The 19,030-nt window shown below is 38.1% G+C and overlaps 1 protein-coding gene across 2 annotated transcripts in view; it reads right to left on the bottom strand.

Annotated features, from left to right (window-relative positions):
• Positions 1-19,030, bottom strand: part of LPGAT1 (lysophosphatidylglycerol acyltransferase 1) — a 63,659-nt gene that overhangs the window by 21,662 nt on the left and 22,967 nt on the right. For both annotated transcript variants that reach the window (XM_054063105.1, XM_054063104.1), the window contains exons 3-5: positions 14,179-14,297; positions 9,434-9,529; positions 6,242-6,515 (exon numbers count right to left, since the gene is read on the bottom strand). In XM_054063105.1, coding sequence (XP_053919080.1) covers positions 6,242-6,515; positions 9,434-9,529; positions 14,179-14,297 — 489 coding nt within the window. The remainder of the gene's footprint in view (positions 1-6,241; positions 6,516-9,433; positions 9,530-14,178; positions 14,298-19,030) is intronic.

The following is a 19,030-nucleotide window of genomic DNA, read 5'->3' as shown; positions in this document are numbered from 1 at the left end:
GCATGCTTTAGTTTAAATCAAGCCTTATATAATCACCCATTGCCAAAAAAGCCGAAGTCAACAAGGATTTAGAAAATTAATTTTTAAATGAATCTTGGTGTCCTTTTTCGGAGGGTTATACTGTGCTGTGCCCTGCCCTTTATTTTAAAGCCATGAAATTCTGAAAGATCCCAAAACTGCAAGAGAGACACTACTGCACACAATACAAAGAGGCAGGACCTCAGTGCACCTGAGTAATCTGCTTTCAGGCCTCAGCAGACCTTTGAACAAGAATAAACTCTATTATTTTTTTAAATGGAGCACACGAATCCAGTCGTGAGCCTGGTGACCCCATGAGCGCAGATGGGGAAAGGGGAGCTCCCACACCCTCGTGCCTATCTACATTCCCCTTTCTTATCCAGAAAGATGATTTTCATGACACAGAGGTTGCTGGTGATCACAGACAGAACGCTGCTCATGCACAAAGTGATGCAGCGAAGATGCATTAGGTCCCATTTCCCACTGACTCTTTCCCAGTCAGGGCTGGGGCTACCCCATTGCTGCAGGGATGCAGGTGCAGGTCCCTCCATTCAAGGTCAGGTTGGATGGGGCTCTGAGCAACCTGATCTGGTTAAAGATGTCTCAGCTCCTGCAGGGGGTTGGTGGGAAGAGTGGACTAGATGACCCATGAAGGTCCCTTCTGACTCAAAGTGTTCTATGACTCCATGAATTCAGAACAGAAAGACTGCTGCATTATTTACAATATAGTACGAATCATAGGTCTGGTATTTGTAGCTGAAAGAGAGGGAGCTGAGCATAACAGTTCAAGAACTCCTCTTGCCATGTCTGGCTTCAGCAACACAGCCACAGATATTTCTTAGAGCCAAAATCTTTTGAACCTTCTACCTACCACCGAAAGACATGTTCGTCCTTCATTTCTAGTACCTGTGGAAAGATTGAGCAGCCTGACTGCCAGAGACCTCAGCAGAAGAAACTGCTCTAGAAGCCAAACTTAAGCTGATTTCTCTGAGGACTTGTTTTCCTTCTGTGCTGTCAGTCTGCTTGCCACTTTCAGCACAGGTGGAAGGGGTTAATTTTTCAAATTGCCTCAAAATGTTAGCAATCTGATTCTTTTTAAATAGTACATAAGTGTTCAAAACAAGCCTGCAGGCATCTGTCCTATACAGCTGTAACCAAACCATGTAGTAACGATGTACCTTAGTATGAACAGTACACACTTGCTTTAGGAGTGCTAAGACAAGACTAAACAATCACATGTAACAGTACTTTCCAGCCTAGACAAAATAAAGCTAATAAAATTTGAACAGTCTCATAACTTGTTATTTCTGGGTTTTTTTAACCACCAAAAGAGGCAAATTTTTCACAACTATTTTTTTTTCCTTACTTTTGTTCAAGCTGTGGATTCAGTGATAGTAAGCTGTTTCGTATTAAGTTGTGAAGCAACTTACCATGAGCAGCTTCAAGCCATTCAGTGCTATGTCATCCTCTACGGTCCTCTCATAGCAGATACTTGACTGCCTACAATCATATATTTATTGTGGTTCAGGGCTTCTCTTCATCCTCTCTATATCCTCCCTGGGGTTATTCTCAATGAATGCTAAAAGCTGGATTTGACTACGCACAGGACTTTCTAAACCTGCCAGCAGACCATCAGTATTTACCACCCAGAAAAAGAACAAGTTATAAAGACACGTTTCAGCAGGAAACCTCATTTCCAGCCGAGCTCTGGATGATGTGATACTGCCAGACTGCATCCGCAGTGGAAAAGAATGCATCGGCCAGGCGTGAACCTGTGAGGACCACAGCTTTCATTGGAAAAAGAAAATATTTACTAGCATTCACCAGTACTCAGGTGTGGTTTCCTGAACACTTACATCACTTCAAATGCAGCCAAAAAAGGCTGTCGCCTCCTCCTGCATAGCAATTCGTTCTTGTAACTTGCCACTGGTCCTCTACTTGTCCTTGTGTGATCAACTGGACCACAGACCTTAAAATTAACTCTTTCGTAAAAGATTAGCTCTCAGACTGAACATCTTACTCACTATCCCAAGTTCTCTCCATAACAGATCGCCTTGGATCAAACAAGAAGTCCTTTTTCCAGTATAATGAAAAGCCTTCCCACATGTCATTCAACTCACATTCTTCATGTAATAATAAATTGAAAAGTTTGATTAAAAAAAAAAAAATCAAGTCCAATGTACAGGTCTGCAGCAGGGAAAATCGAATTCGCTGAGAATAAGCATCAGAACTGAAAGTACTCTGCTGCATTTTAAAGCACTTAAGATTGCCATAAGGCTATAAACAAGCTAATAGCAACCTCTTATCAGACAAAAGAATTGCTGCACAGTAAAATAAAGCAGAAATAAAACATACTAGAGCAAGGCTGATCAAAATTAAACTCTGGAATGCACATCTTCAGTGAACAACTGCCCAAAATCCTTTGAATTGCCAGCTGTTTAGCACTTAGGACATTTTGCTGGTTCTAAAACTCACAAGTTCAATCCTTATTAACTGAAGAAACATTGTACCTGCAACTATGTCACAGACTAAGCATTCCACTAAAAAAATTAAACAAACAAACAAAACAAACCCATAAAATATCTCACACACACACATCAGTCCTTACAGGGCTAAAGTGATGATGGCTATGCATCAAGTATTTTTATGGTGCCTATATATCTATTTTGCACAACAACCTTCTCCTGGAATGCAGGTGCTGGCAGCAGTGCTCTGTTTGCGGGGCACAGCATGTCCGCTCAGAAGGATGCCTCCATCAAACCCCAGAATTAACCTAGACCATTTGGTTCAGGGACAGACACCACTTAACTACATGGTCTGCACTTCATAACTTCAAAAGCCGTGAACTGGTAGCACTACCTCTCCTATATGCTTTATTCCCAAATAAATAAAAGGAATTGGAGAAACTGTACAGTTTTGTTGAAATTAAACATATTTCAAAAGGCAGCAAAAGCAACAACTGTTTTAGTAATTTAATTTAGTATTTACTAGCAATAGGTTAACTTTCACCCCAGTGAAAGCTAGTATTACATATAAACTCTATAGTATTATATACTATATAGTCTATATAATACTATACACTTTAAATATGAAAGGTGGCTTGGCAAACTGTTAGGAGGAGGAAAGAAAGAAATGGGAGGCTGCTTGCCTTGGCAAAGAAACTGATAAAGAACTGATCAGTCTATGTCCAAGAAGGATCAAATATTATTGATTGTCTAGTTCAGGAACATTTGTTCTTCCTGTCACTTTACAGAGGAAGAACCAGACAGTAAACTGTGGGGAACTCCTAACTAGTACAAAAATAAAACGAAAAGGGGCTTACATATTAAGAATACTAATATCACGATTAAGGCTAATGAAATGTTGGGGAGGCTAGTGAACCTTGCAGAACATAAAACCTCCCTCTACTGAAGGGATGATGGAAATCAGATTAGAGACCTTACAGAAGAAGGAGAGATGATGGAGCATTTAGCTGTTGCACAATTCTTGAGCTACTATTTGAATTCTTGAGCTACAGTGACATTTGATATTCCAAAGCAAGCTAGGTGACAAAATAACGGTATACAACTTGATTGGTACCATTGATTGGTACCAAATTAGGGTGCAACACAGCAGTATATTAAGAGTGAACCAGCACTTATTATAGTGTTTGTCGTCTTTTCTTCTCTCGCCCAGTACTATTCACCATTCCAGTTGAGAAAGTAGAATGGTATAAAATCTACAGGTAATTTTAAACTAATTAGGTACTAATATAATGAAATAACAGCACTCAAGAACACCACAACAACGTAGATCATGACTAGCCCTAACATGGAAACTCAACAGGAAAGAGATGTAATTTTTGATAGGGAGTTACTTTTAATCTATAAACCAATTTAACTAAAATCGCGTGGCAGGGAGGTAAACCCTCCTCATTATCAGTAAAAAAAGCTTGAGAGAATGATAAATAATGGAGAGCTTATTATAGTAAACCAAATAGTTGGGTAAACGAGGACACCAGGAACATTGTCAAATGAAACAGTAGAGAGCACAAGAAGCGATGCACAGGAAAAATTTTTCAGTGAACCATGATATTCAAGTGCAATATTACTGACAAAATCCACTTCCCAAGCAGAGAACATCCAGTTCTAACATCCACAACTCAATCAAAGTAACCCATAAAGGATACAAGTAAGTTCGATATTGCTAAGCCAGTTTTTTCATGTGGTTTAAAAAAAACGGAAAGAGATAAAAAGTAAAAAAAAAGTAACTTGTTACGTTTCCAACTCTGTAACAGAATCCTATCAGTTTATACAATTATATTTCATGTAACTGAACAAACATTCTTCACCAATGTTCTGAAGTGGCAAGAGTACAGTAAAAGCATTTGGAAGGCAGAAGATTAGAGCAAGTCTTTTATACAAGATAAAGATCAAGAATTCACCTTTTGTGCATCTCTGCAAGAGAAGTTTTACCATGCTAGAAAGAGTTTTGTGAGATGAAAAGAATAGAGAACATAAAATACTCCAGCTTCATATGTATCAAATATTACTCATTCCCAGCATATAAAATTTACTTTCATTTTCATTTTCATCCTTTTTATTATGTTTTCATGTCCATTACTCTAAAAGAACAATAGCTAAACCCACACATTTCTTTCCTATTCCTGCCCACTGATCTTCCCTTCTGTCTTTTGAATAGGACTGACAGATGGGGTTCCATTATATTTCTGAGACAATTCCTTTATTTTAGTACCCAGTCAGGTCACCTACTATCAAATGCTCATTTCTCCAGAGTCTGAATCATGCTGCTAAAAGAAAAAAGCCAGCTCAGCTAAGTTGATAGCAATCAAAGAGTATGAAAATATAAAATTGGTATCTGACAAGTCCTTTTGCTCCCCTTTCAGAACCAGGTAATTCAGATTTGTGGAACTTCTTAATTTTTCACACTGTTCTGCCTTTGAAACAGGAATAAGTAGAACAAGAACAGGCCAAATTTTCTCCTTAAAAAAATAAGGAGAAAAGTTTCAACAAGGACTAGGGTATTCTCTTTCTCTTTTAAACCTAAAATCTTCTAAGAGAAGGTCTTTCTTCAGCCTTTCTTTTTCTGAACGTAGCCCGAAAGGAAATATTCTGATGCATTTCACAGCTTTATTTGCAGTGCATTCAAAAATCTTCTCTCTGCTGCTGCAAGAACATCGCCACCATTTGTTTCCTATGTTGACAAGATTAACTTCAAAACTAATAATCTGGAAGCAATTTCTGTATGAGGCTCCATGCTAACCCTGAAATTTGAACGTCAGCATAGAAAAACCCCAGTGCCAACTGCACACGTGGCTTCATTAGTACAGATCTCTGGTTCAAACTGCTGAACAATTATAATAATTCGGCTATAGAAATACTAGCACCAACCATCAATAAGAAACCACCGCAAGTCCCCAATCCATTGTTTCTATAATAAGTAAAACAAACCCACAACTAGGTTAAGTAAGATCTAAACTTGCCCTCTGAATGCACCAAGAAGTCAAATTGAATACCTGAGAGACTAAAAGCACCAAGTCCCATAGCTACAGGCACCATTTATATCCCAGCTATACTCTTCCCTACAGTCCAGGCATCCCAGAACAATAACACTGCAGGAATATTCTTATTCCCTCATAACTCTTAGGTTAACAGAGCCAAAACAATCCTTCAAATCCAGTCATCAGTGACAGTTAACTCCAGCAACTCAATGAGGACCGTCATCATAAAAATCTGTACCGAACAGAAGAACATGAGCTCAACAGAATTTAGTTCAAGAAGAGGAATGAAGTATAGAGTACTAGACGCTAAGAAACTATTAAAGCCATGAATAGAAATGTGAACATAGTTTGCATATTCCAGAAATACTTCTACTGTAGTGCCATACTACCATAAACAGGTGCAACCCATCAATCATGCTGAAAGGAGCAGCCTACTTTCTTGTCCGCCCTAAGTGCTCATTCCATTATCTGCTCCATCCATATCACGTCTATGTTACAAATGTTCATGCAGGCAAACTTTAGACTAAAAAATTAGGGTTTCTTCTTCATGTGAGTCTTATCACAGAAAATAAACTTAGTGGCTCTAAAAACAAATATGAAAATAATTATATAAATACGATTGTGCGTTGTCGATGTTAAAGACAGCAATTCAACACAAAATGTTTTGCTTAACTCAAATCTTGGACATTTTATTTGCCTTTTGGTCACAAGAGTGGTTTTTACCTTTTATCACGGCGTCTCTACCTGCTGGAGTTCCATTTTCTTGTGGCGCTACAAGCGTTTTCAGAATCACTTGTGTTGCCCCAAGTCTCGGCAGGGTGACGTGTTTAAGAAATGGCAAATTGTTTTTCTTGGCAAATGCCTGGCTTGTTTCTCTCCTTTTCCTAAGAAAGCCACCCTCTGGAAATAAAACAATCCATTTCCGACTGCGGCTCCTGTAATATTTTTCTAGATGTTCCTTGAGTAACACAAGCTGCTGGTCACGGTGTGCTTTTCCCTGAAAGGATAAAACATTACCTAAATAAAATGGATGTTTAAAAAAAGTAACATTAGACAGATAATTATTACATTAAGTCTCTCTTTTCAGAGAGAAAAATAAGCACCTATGACAACACAAAACAATGTTCTCCTCAGAGCACCTGCTGGTGGCTGAATTGATGTCACATCACAGATAGGCTGAAAAAAGCCCCTGAAATTGAGGATGAAGCTCCCAATTGGATGAGTTCTCTGCAAGAGTGACATCCAGACTATGAGTGGGAATGTCACATGACAGTAGGATGCATTTACAGAATTCCCTAGTTGTTACTGGGTCTCAAGCTGAATTTGCCAGATTGAATTCTGCAGAGACAGCCTAGAGGTCAGCTATGATTTTGAGGTCTGTGTCTCATCAGTAATTTCTGTAAGCCAAACAGTATTTTTGCTTACATTGTCTTCTACACACTCCTCCCCTGACAGCCATCCCATATTAGAACTGCAGAGGGACCACAGGTGGACCTTGAGACCAGGATGGAGACAGGTTACCACGGCAGAACCAAAGACTTCACCAAATCTGTGCCGCTTGAATAACTCAATTTCTCCTCTTTGATGTATTACCATAACTTCTTCACTTAAGACAGTAAGATATGTCCTTAATTACTGCAGAAATATCTTTGATAACTTCAACAATAATCTTTCGTCTTCCCATGTCTGCACACAGCAAGAGCAAGCTACCCAAATTTGCACAGGAATGAATTTACATCTATTAGCATTTTCAGGTGCTCCAGAGTGCCTTTGCTAAATTGCTCAAAAGACACGGAACTCCAAAAAAAAAAAAAAAAAAAAAAAAATTTAAGCTCTCCTCAGCAGAGGTGATTTTAATTCTGACACAAAACTGCCACAAACATCCCACTGTTTTGTCGTTATCTGTTTTTTGTGACAGAAGGAAGGAAGGAAAGAGTGGGGTTGAGCGGAAGGCAACAATATTTTATTGAAGATGAGTTTTGTGAAAGTCTTATTCCTAGATTTTGAAGCCTCATGATTACGACTACCTCCGTCTTACCTCATTAAAGGGAAGGAAAAGGTTCCGATTGCTCATATTAATGCAATTAAAGAGCAATCTAAAAATTCTGCTGCAATACTGAAAAAATCACTGGACTAATAGAAAAGAAAGGAGTGTTTAAAAGTGACGGGGACCAGTGGAATACTGAGGAGTCCTAGAAGATAAAACTCAGTTAACATACTGTTCAGAAAGAAGAGGAAGTAAGTCATACAGAAGCAGTACAACCAGCAGTACAGAAACTTCTGTACAACCACTTCTGGAAGACCATAGCTAGACGACCAGTATCACAGGGAATGGACTCAGCCTTCTTTCCTTAGACGAAAGAAAAGAGGTAGCAGTAGATGGATGACGGATTCTTTAGGATGCCGTGCACTTTGCACCACTGAGATGGAAAATTACTGACAGTCTCCATTTCCAGTAAACTTTTCAACTGAAGAAAATACTAGTCAACTGCCAGTAGACCTCAGAAGCATTTGTGAAACTGCTATCGGTGCTGCTCATGAAAATGACACTAATATAAGTTTTTAACAAAAAGGATGTATTGTACCATGATCAAATTACATATCTTACAGGAGGAAAAAAATGAAGTATTTGCTCATCCAAATATTACTAGGGCTTTTCTACAGTTGACCCCACAGGATCATTACTCACTCACTTCAAGTATTTTTGCTACAGCCAAAGGCTAACTAACAGCCAAGAGACATTTTATTTTCAATTGGTTTATATTTAGACTCATGATGACATCACTGCATTTACGATGTTGCATATCTCAGCCACTTCACAAAAATGAGGACAAGTCTCAGTTTTCGTAGCTATTTTTCATAACTGGAATTGCAACACCCCATTCAGAAGTTACAGTTAACCAGCTGACAGCCATGTGTACCTTAATGTGTATCCTGTGAATTTTAACTACTAAAATAGATTTATAATTTACTAAGCATCAAACCCTGTTCTTTTCCACACTCTCACAGTACACAGTTGTATAGCTCTGTAGACCTTTATTTTATTATCTAGTTTTGTCTGAGATTTTTTTAACTATGCCAAATTTCACTTCAGATGTGTATAGCTATGATCAAGTATTTCTTACTTCATTTTGTGTATATTAGCTTCTCCTTCTCTGTAAAGTGAAAACTCATTCCTTCTCTCTGGCTGTCCATACATTTTAAGTCCAGGCAAATGAAAACGAGGAAAGAAACGTGTATGCTGGATGCCACAGTTCATGTAACTGCCAGCAGGTTCATGCTTATTGTACTTCTCAAGTTTCTGCTTTTAGAGTGCAATTTGATCAACAGCTACCAAACAATAAAAAAACTCTCGAATTTTAAGAAATAATCTGAGGGTTTTGTTCCTTAACATTTGAGATGCTAAGCTCAACACACATTCTTTTCCTGGTGCTCAAATAACTAACTTTCAAGAATCGAGTAAGTACTGTTTATGCAGGTCCATCATCACTTTAAACTGGTCTAGTACCATAATGTCACTAAAAGGGATGGTCCTGCCTTTCCTTATCTGAAACTTTGACAGTAAAACAACCAGACCCACTGCATAGCTTCAAGGTCTCTAAGGAAAGAAAAGGGGAGCCAACAATAAGCAGTCAGAAGCAAAGAGACAAAAAGGGCTGCCCACGTACTTTGCTTCTACACCTTTCATAAAAGGCTTCCATCAAAACTGGGTTCCGTAAATGTTCATCTCTAGGCAAATAATAAAATGAGCCTGGGAAAAAAGCAGCTTCCGTACAAAGCTCTACCTAGATACAGACATTATAGCACAGTTAATTCATCCTGCAAACCATACAGGATATAATGAGTAAGTCCCACAACACTACAATGTTCCAAATATAAGAATAAATTGAAGCACTATTATGTGTTTCCATTTACCTGTCTTATGAAGAAGTCTCCATGGATTAGAGACACAATGCCAAAGTTTGTATACTTAAAAATATGATCCATCAGCCACATCATCTGACGGACAACCTGAAAAGTTAAAAAGAAAAAGTTTAGTAAATACCAAGTGCAGAGAACTATGCATATACCGGTCACATTCTTGTCAACCTCTCAACAGCATAAAACTGGCAAATATATGAATAAAGTCCTTTATGTCCTAAAGTATAAAGCAGGACAGGTGCTACACTCTTCCCTCCAGAGCAGGATTAGACAGACTGCCTTTTTGTAATACAATATACAGTTCTACGCTATTGGCCATATGCTAATTTTACTCCATCTTTTCACACAGGTAGTGTAATGCTTCTTATTGACCATCACAATTTCCAGCCAGTTGCAAACTAAAACCATTTTCAGTGCCTGTTAAAGTATACACAACAATACAGATCTGTATTTGAAATCTCCAGCTGTTTTACATCTACCACAAAAACATGTTTCCTTATTTGTTTTGTACTTAGCGATTTTGGGCATGAGATCACATTGTCCTTATGCTTTTGATGGGCATGTGCTCCATACATGCTCTGTCTCTGAGCAGCAGCATCCACCGAGGCCTGCGTGGAGCCTGATTACACGATTACTGATTTCTCTCACGGCAGAGCAGCTCCATGCACCTTTGAGAATTTCATCATGCTCACTGTCCCAGCCAAGAAGCACGGTGAAAATGAACAAAAGGTTAAGCCATTAGATTCACTTTGACCATCACTTCTTACAGGACAGTGAAGGCAGACACTATACCTGTTCAGTCCTTTGAGATTTAAAATAGAAGAATTACTCCAAAAGAGGTAAATAACAGAAGGCTTCTTCTCTTACAAGGTCTTTCCCCTCTACATCTACTACGTTTAGATTTTGAGGGGTTGAAATTTTTCCAAAACTGGAAAATTCAGTGTTCTCAGTCATATACAAGGCTCTTACAAAGTCATATAACATTAGTACCCTTCCATTTATTGCTATCAAAAAAAGCATACGGAGAACCAGGGTATTTCTCTGCTAGTCAGTCAGACACCTTCTGCTTGGCATCTTTCAGTTGTTCAAGATACATACTTGGGGGCCAAAAGAGGTACAGAGCAGTCTAAGATAAAAACATTTCCTCTAGAAAATAAAATGTATTGTTTATGCATTAGTTGATTACATTTACTGCTAAAGCGTACTCTCTGTCCGTCTCCAAACACCAGAGGTTTGCACAGTAACTGAAATATTCAGAATCCACATCAGTGCCTTTAAAAATTCTTCTAATGAAACAGTTCAATACTGTGGAGGATGGAGCAGCTTGGTAATCTGCAATTGTATCTAGAATAGCAGGTAGCAGTAAGTCTTCCAAAGAAAACTAATTATCTCGGAATGGTCTGGTTACCTATTCTCCCTTCTTGACCACAGAAGTTATAAATGAATCCTGGGTTACACATCTGGAAAAAGATAACTGTCACATACCCTGTTTATTTTTTTTGTCTCTAAACAATTGTGGTTGGTTGTTCAGCAAAGTGAAGTCTTTACAGGCTCACAGGAGCATTCCACCAAAAAGCATTTAAGATACTTTCTTGCCTTAGACATGCAGCTGATCTCCCAACTAAATCCAAATGTCACATTTAGAGGGTTATCTACCCTTGACTAAGAATGCATTAAGGCCACCTCAACTCTTGTGGTTTTTTTAATACTAGCAAACTTGCTATTTTAAGATCTTATATAACGCAAGAGCACCAGTTTCTAGACCCTCCAGCATCACTGGAAGTAGAAAAAGATGCCACGTCTGAGAGAAAAGGACAGCTCTCAAAGACATGAAAGCTTTTACTTCAGAAACAAGTATCTACTACTTCTTTGTGACATACCAGTATGCCTTCCTGTCTGTCAGTGGCTATTTCTTACTAGATTCTACACATCCAAGGGAACAAAAGACACACTTTATATTTGTGAATGATAAAACAATACATAACCTTTAACGTTTATGGCACCTCAGCTAACTTACTAAGTTTGTTTTAACACTTACTTTCACAAACAGACTGGAACAATTTCTTGAACTATATAAAAAGTATAATTAGGTCACTTATGATTCAGCTGAAACCTTGCTCTACGTGGCTCGTCTTATGGTAACATGTATTAATCAAACACTATCAGTCCAGTCCTTCCATTAAAATCATAACTTTTAGCTAAGTTCACTTGCTTAATAAGAGATCATCTTTTCCTTATGCACATAAGTGAATCTGAAATACAAGAAGCATCTTAACACAAGTATTTTTGTTTACTGTAGGAAGATTAAATTTGCTCAGAACAGACAGGCTGCACTATAATTTGTATATAAGAATTTATGAAATACCAGAAAAAAAAATACCATCACATGGCATGGAACTACTTAGGAACCACTGTCAAGTTACAAGTACATTTAGGTACTCCACTACACAGAAAAATATAGAACTTGAAATCGAACACTTCTGATGTCTTAAATGAATGTTTTTTTAAAAAGCAGCATTAAACCATAAATGCTTGCAGGTCATGTCTGGTTTCAGTCTGTATTGGCTGGCAAAAGCAAGCAAAAGATATTTTGCGCTGCCACAGGAGGAAGATCTTTCCTAGTTCAGCCAGTGCACTATCAGTGCTGAGAGGCCACCTTCGGTAGCTGTTTTACTTCTTTGCCCTTTTGTATGAAGTGGAAGCCAGTCTTTCACTTTCACAAAATACTCTTGAGAACTAAAAAGTGTTGTCCGAGTGGTCAAACATTTAGGAATTAGTGTGGCTTAACTGTCTTATAGAAAACAAAAACAATTCTTGGAAATTAGTATCTTGGTGCTAATGGATGAATACCAAGGTTGTCAGGGAGTCCATGTTAAGTTTAAATGGTATTTGAAGAAAATTGCCTAATTTATACAACAGGCAACTGTTTAATGATTTGTTTTAGACAGCAGGATTTGTTGTTCTTTTTTTTTCTTCAAATGGTTTTACAGTCACACAAAGTAAAAACAATTGTCTGTTCAGAAATACGAAGCACGCTGTTTAAAAACAGCTGATTCAGCAAGTTCTATCAAGGATAAACAATCTTGAGCTTTCTCATTATTTTTAACCACTAGTAGTACTCACAGTACACTTTAAGGATGTGTTGAAGTTTGTATCCTGTTTATTTTTATTAGCTAAAAACATTAAGGCCATACTAGGCTCTGGACACGTACCTTCCAAGAGTAATGACTGCTACTATTTAAGGGAAAAAATAAAAATTTTAAGGATGTTTTCCTCTTCTGAAAACCCACAAACCTAACAGTTTCCACAGTGAAAATGATTTGCCATCTCAATGCCCTCCTCCATTTTTAACATCTTATTCTGGAACTTACTCTGTCTGGACTGAAACTTTTTAGCTGTGGAGTCAACTGGTATAAATATGGCTTAGATCTACATAAACACTAGTTTACATACATGAGTCAATGAAGCTCTACGATACTTAAAATGCCTGGGACATCAATAGTCAAGATTATATGCAATACATATCCACAGGACTATACCCTAACAGTCATATACGTTATTACAGGATTGTTCTAAGCACAATCTTAATGAAGGGAATCGAAGAGTGTTTATTCTGTCATTCTGCTTGTTGGGATACTAGTAGAAAATATCATATATACCTAACTTACTCAGAAGAATTTAAAGCAATTAAAAATACTTTTAAAACACAGTCTTCTCTTCGCTACAACAGAAAGAAAGAAAGAAATTAAGCCTCTACTCAATCCTGAGTGGCATTTTCATAATTTCTTTTTTAGTTTGGTTTGTTTGAATTTTTTTGGTTTTGTGTGTTTTTTGTTATTGTTCTTGGGGTTTTTTTAATTTTTCTTTTTATCAGCTCTGCTATCATATGTAAGATGTTGGAAAATGTGCAGCGTATGCACAACCCATATTAACATACACAAGAAAAACAGTGTCAGTTACAAGTTGTGCAGATGCAACACCGCACTGCGTGGTCATGAGAAACTAAGACAGACACAGCTGATGCATGTTTTCAGCTTGCCAGGTATGTCTCCCACCCTTTGTAGCCTCATCATACATACAAACTTCCTCCTGATTCACACATTAATTCAACTTCCTGTTTAAATCCCATATTCCAGTTTCCAGCACTACAGTCTCTAGACAGGAATTTTCTGAACAGCAATGTGTGAAACAACTAACGTGAGTGGCACTTCTCACCAAGAAATGCTTAAGAGTGTGTGAAATACAAGCTCAAGCAATTTTGACCTTAGCTAGCCAGCTTAGCTTGGACACGTCCTCACAGGGAAGTGAATTCCAGTTTCTGAACTCCTACCAAAACCCCACAGACAACTAGCTTCTAACTTTGAGAAAAAATTCCATGCTGGAATAAAGTCATAAACAAGAAGCTAGACTTGTATGAGTTTGAGCAAAGCTAACATGAGCAGCACAAGCACATGAGATGAGGAGATCTGCTTCTCTCTATGTTAACCTAGACCGGATGCACACTTACTCAGCTTGTATTTGACCTTCTTCAAAGGCAATCTTTGTGGTTTAAAACCTGCTCCAAGCTACTGGCTGTCACATTAAACGAAATCTAATCAAAAAGCTTTCTGTTCAGGGCCTTGGGATTGTTTGGTGGGTTAACACACAAAAGTCAGTCATCAGTACTGCACCCAGATACAAGCACGCCCAAGGTAACAGATCACACACAGACGCTTTCCCACTTCCCAGTTGTGGCCTACCGTGCCTTTATCCTGAAGGCACATCATCAGAGTGCAGACGTCGCCCGTTGCTTGATGGTTCACCAGCACCATGGCTTCATCTTCTGATACTGCTTTAACATCATCACCCCATTCCACTACTATTGAAAAAAAAATAATTAAAAAGGTAAACTTTATGATGACTAAATGGAAATTTTACTATCAACAAAACAAAAAAAACAAAGATCCTACACCCAGACAATTATAATAAAGAAACCTACAATCTACTTAATTTAAATTTGCACATAGCATAAGACAGGCTTATTAGCAAGACCGTTTTTCCAAGCAGAGGGTATCCAGCTTAGTTTTAAATTGCATGCGCAGAATAAGAACAAAACAAAAATACTCTACTAGAGCATATGCACAGAGATTGATCTTTTCGTGTCATTACACCATTCTATATTTAGGGTCTAAAAATTACATAAGCTTTTGACTCAGCTTTCAAATTCAACTGTCTCACTTCATTAGATTTTTAAAAATCATGTTGTCAAGATGGTTTTTGTTGTCCGTATTTTTTAAACTCGGCGAGTTTGTTTCATTTCTATGCTTACTATTATTAAACTACTCTAGTAAAAACAAAACAAAACCAAAAATCTGTAGTTGGACCATTATATTTAAAATGCTATGTTAAACAAATTCAGTAATGCAAATCTAAACCAGTTAGCTATAGGCAAGAAAGTGGTTTCAGAAAACGCTGCTCAGATGACAGAAACTATTAGTCATTATTTTGCAGACCAGTGACCAGATACTCCAGTAGCAAGAATGGAAGTAGCAGTCAGGAAGAAGCTACAGCTGCTGATCATTTAACACCTCCACTAACTAGCAAAAGTACGCTGAGGTAAGGAAAAGGAGATAAAACTGCCAGTTCAATCATCACAAAGTAACTAAATACAGAAAGAGAAGATTGCCCCCCAAAGAAGAACACAGGATAGAAAACTAGAAAAAGCCTATCACAAATTAAAAGACTGGAATACGTCCAATGCTGTTATTGGGACAACGCAACAAACTAATAAAGTCTGGCCCTCTTTAATAACAGGGATGGTTACTGCCATGCAGGGTAAAGGGAAAAGTTGGGCAGCCTGAGTAGCTCTACAAAGTTCAAAAGGAAAAGACACCTTGCCCACATAGGTTACGATTTCTGTTCTGTGTTAGTTCAGTATCTTAAGAGCTTCTCACTGGCTATTATTTTCATTTCTGACATCAAAGGAAATATTTCACCTCCACTAGTGAATTTTTAGTACTGCTATTAATAGGTCTCCAGGCAGTGAACAATTCTCATTGCAGGACAGTTACTTACTTTACTACTATCTGTCTTTTAAGTAGTGGTTTAATTGATGCAAAAGCAATAGGCTACATTCTGAAGAAAAGAAGGAATAATCCATGCATAGCTTGCCTGCCCTTGCAGAAATCCAGTTAGTATCATACCTTTGACAATTCCCACCTCCATTGCTTTCTAATGGCTCCCAAATTCCTACTGAATTGAGATTTGAACGCAAAGTAAAAAAATAAAATGCTGTATTTGGTCACAAGTAGATAGAATCAGACTAGAGATAGGAGAGTGGGGAGGACTGTTCATTCCAAAATGTTCAATCTCCTTCCCTTTCGCCGAGCAAGTTAATCACAGACCCCTCCTTATTTTTTCTCAACATGACCTTGGAAGATCCCCTTTATCCCTCTTCTTCAACTACATGCAAATTCCCTCCGATGGCCTCTGTTAACTCCATCGAAGTTGGAAAATGCCTGGACATAGCACCTGTAGTTAACCATGCACCCTCCTTATTAAGTATTTCACATACCTACTTATGGCAGCACTGCAGAAGGCAAGAAACTAAACGAAATGAGAATTTTTTTGAAGGCAAATTAATCAATCAACCACATATTGATTTTGAAATTACTTCAATATCTTTACTACACAGTCAATATACAATAGTCTTACTGAACCATGGCTTTCCAAAAGTACTAAAAATTTAGTACTAAATACATTAAGCATCTGTAAAATAAGATTTCTCACAAGTAGCTAATTATTTCCAAATAAAGTTATTTTATTTCTAGATCACTCAGAAAATAAAATTGATTACTACAGCTGCTTCTTTGGAACATATCAATTTATACTAATAATCATTTCTACTGTAAAGCAGCTTAAAAAGAAACTATTTTTAATCTTCAAAAATGCTTCACACACCTAAATTTCTGAAGAATTAAAATGAAGTTCATGACTAAAAAAGTAAGCCATGAGAAGCAACACACAATTGAAAACAACTAAAGGGGAGAACTTATGGAGCTAAATTTGATAGCAAAAAAGTACATTTTAACATACTAAATGAAGACTGATGTCTGACTTTAAAACTTTCAGATATGCCCCAGTCAAAGCAAAATGGGAAAAAACTTCTGCTGTTACCTACAGTACTTTTATCTACTCTTGTTAAACACAAGTGAGGGTGAAAACACACAACCAGCTTACAATGCACTAACAAGCTTCAGCTGAGAAGCCATAAAAAGGAGAGGTCTGGTATTCCACTCTAAACGCAAGGTAAAAAAAAAAAAGTTGCACTTAATTCTTTAATTGTTTTACTCAATTCATTTTATTCATCAACTGGCCAGGCCAACAGCTCAACTTCTGCACCTCAGCTGACAGGTAAGAAGTTATTAAATCACAGCAATTCAGCTGGACATTCTCTAGTTTCTTCTCCCTCTATCATTTCTCCTCAGGCAATCAGGCTGTCTCTTCTGCTTAATAACGCTTTATGGTCAACTGATTGACCTGATTATCAAGGAGAAAAGAATGAGTTTGTGCAAGTCCTTCACAGAGCAATTCTGGATCAGAAACAGAACAGCAAACCACACAAGTGTGCACAAAACCCACTGCCATTGCCACCATTTTTTGAAGATGAGAAAACTCTCAAATAACTAAAATTTGAAGTTCACCCTGTCCCTTTAAACAGAGTAAGGGGAATAAATGCTTGTCTTCATTTTTCTCACACCACTGAATTTTTCAAGAGGGGTGGCTTCTGCTTTAAGAAAAACTTGCGTTATTGCATTCCTCCATTGTCGTTGGAAACATTCAAATCAAAACCCCAGCTGCACAGCAGCAGAACCAGCAAAACTGTTTGCTCCACTGTAACAAGACAAAAAACAATTCTAAGACAAGTATTTGTTGCTCATGGGCCCGAAACTCAGCAAACGTTTTTCCACAGCTTCCTTCCATTGCCAGGGCACACTTTATAAGGATACCAGGGTTCTGTCTCTACAGCCCCGCAGTGGTTAAATTTCTGCAAACACAGTTTAACGTAGTGAAATGGCATTAAGGAAGGAAGGGGCAGGAAATCAGTTTAACATGGTAATTTGAAATCACGGTAAACTCAATACCAAGAAAATCTGAGAATCCTGATGAGTAATGTCATCTTTTAGCCACAAGACTGAAAGAGAGACTTCGTGGCTGGAAGCAAAAGGTTTGTCCAGGGAATGACAAAGACAAGTTTACTTGCAATTGCATGTGCTGCAAGATAGGAAGATTTATCCCTCTCCAGGATGTACACAGGTCTCTAAAACAGCAAGAAAATATTTCATGTAATAAGCTGCAAAATGAGCTTTTTAATGAGCTAATTGTTGCATAGCTTAAAGAAGAAAATAAGAGAAAGAGTTCTTCCCACATTTTTACTGAAGTATTGCACGTCTAAATGTAGCTATTGAGAGTTCTCAGAACACTTGAGTGCTTTGTAACCATGTCCTTAACATAACTGTGTGCATGTAAGCGATGCGATGAGCAAGCATTCAAACACTTCAATTGCAGCATGTCATTAGCTGGGCAATCAACTATTCAGCTAACTAACAATTCAGTAGATTTATGTTATATTTTTGAATACACCTGGCAAGAATGGCAATCCAGTGTTCTGCACAACTGCCTAGCAATTTATATGAACTACTTCATTTGGCACACCACATTTCTGAAATGTTTGACTGTCTCCTCTTGTGTCTCTCTGTCTCTGGGCAACCTGTTCCAGTGCCTCATCAACCTCACAGTAAAAAATTTCTTCCTAAAATCTAATCTAAATCTCCCCTCTTTCAGCTCAAACCTGCTACCTCTCATCCTGTCTCTGCACTCCCTGACCAAGGGCCCCTCCCCGACTTTTGTGTAGGCCCCCTTTAAGTACTGGAAGGCTGTTATACGGTCTCCCCAGAGGCTTCTCTTCTCCAGGCTGAACAACCTCAGCTCTCTCAGCCTGTCCTTGTATGGGAGGTGCTCCAGCCCTCTGATCATTTTTGTGGTCCTCTTCTGGTCTCACTCTTAACAGATCCATGTCCTTCCTGTGCTTCCCTGTCCTTCCCGAACACAGTACTCCAGGTGGGGTCTCTCAAGAGCAGAGAATCACCTCCCTGGACCTGTTGGTTACACTTCTTTTTATGCAGCCCAGGATACTGCCAGCCTTCTGAGCTGCAAGCTCATATTGCTAGCTCATGTTGAGCTTCTCGCCCACCTTCTCTTCTACCATATTAATTCCATAAATAAAAATCATGAAAAGACTGATGCTTTACAGCAAGGTCAGGGAACCTCTTTAAGTATTCTCATTGCAATTATTAAAAAATCTCAAACACATAAACCAGCTAGATTAATTACCTGAAAGTTACGATATATGTAAAATGTATAATGTGGATATCCACTTTGCCATTTAGATTTGAGTCTACATACAATACTCACAACTTCCTCTAGAAACTGCAGAAGTTAAGAACTTCCAGTCCAGAACTTCCTATCCCTTAGTTTATATTTCTTTTGATCACTTGTAATCACTTGCATCCATGAGGCAAGACTTCACGAAAACCTGCTCGAAGAAATCAC

This window comes from Cuculus canorus, chromosome 3, assembly GCF_017976375.1.
Source record: "Cuculus canorus isolate bCucCan1 chromosome 3, bCucCan1.pri, whole genome shotgun sequence".
Taxonomy (NCBI): domain Eukaryota; kingdom Metazoa; phylum Chordata; class Aves; order Cuculiformes; family Cuculidae; genus Cuculus; species Cuculus canorus.
This window is presented reverse-complemented; position numbering and strand designations above follow the sequence as displayed.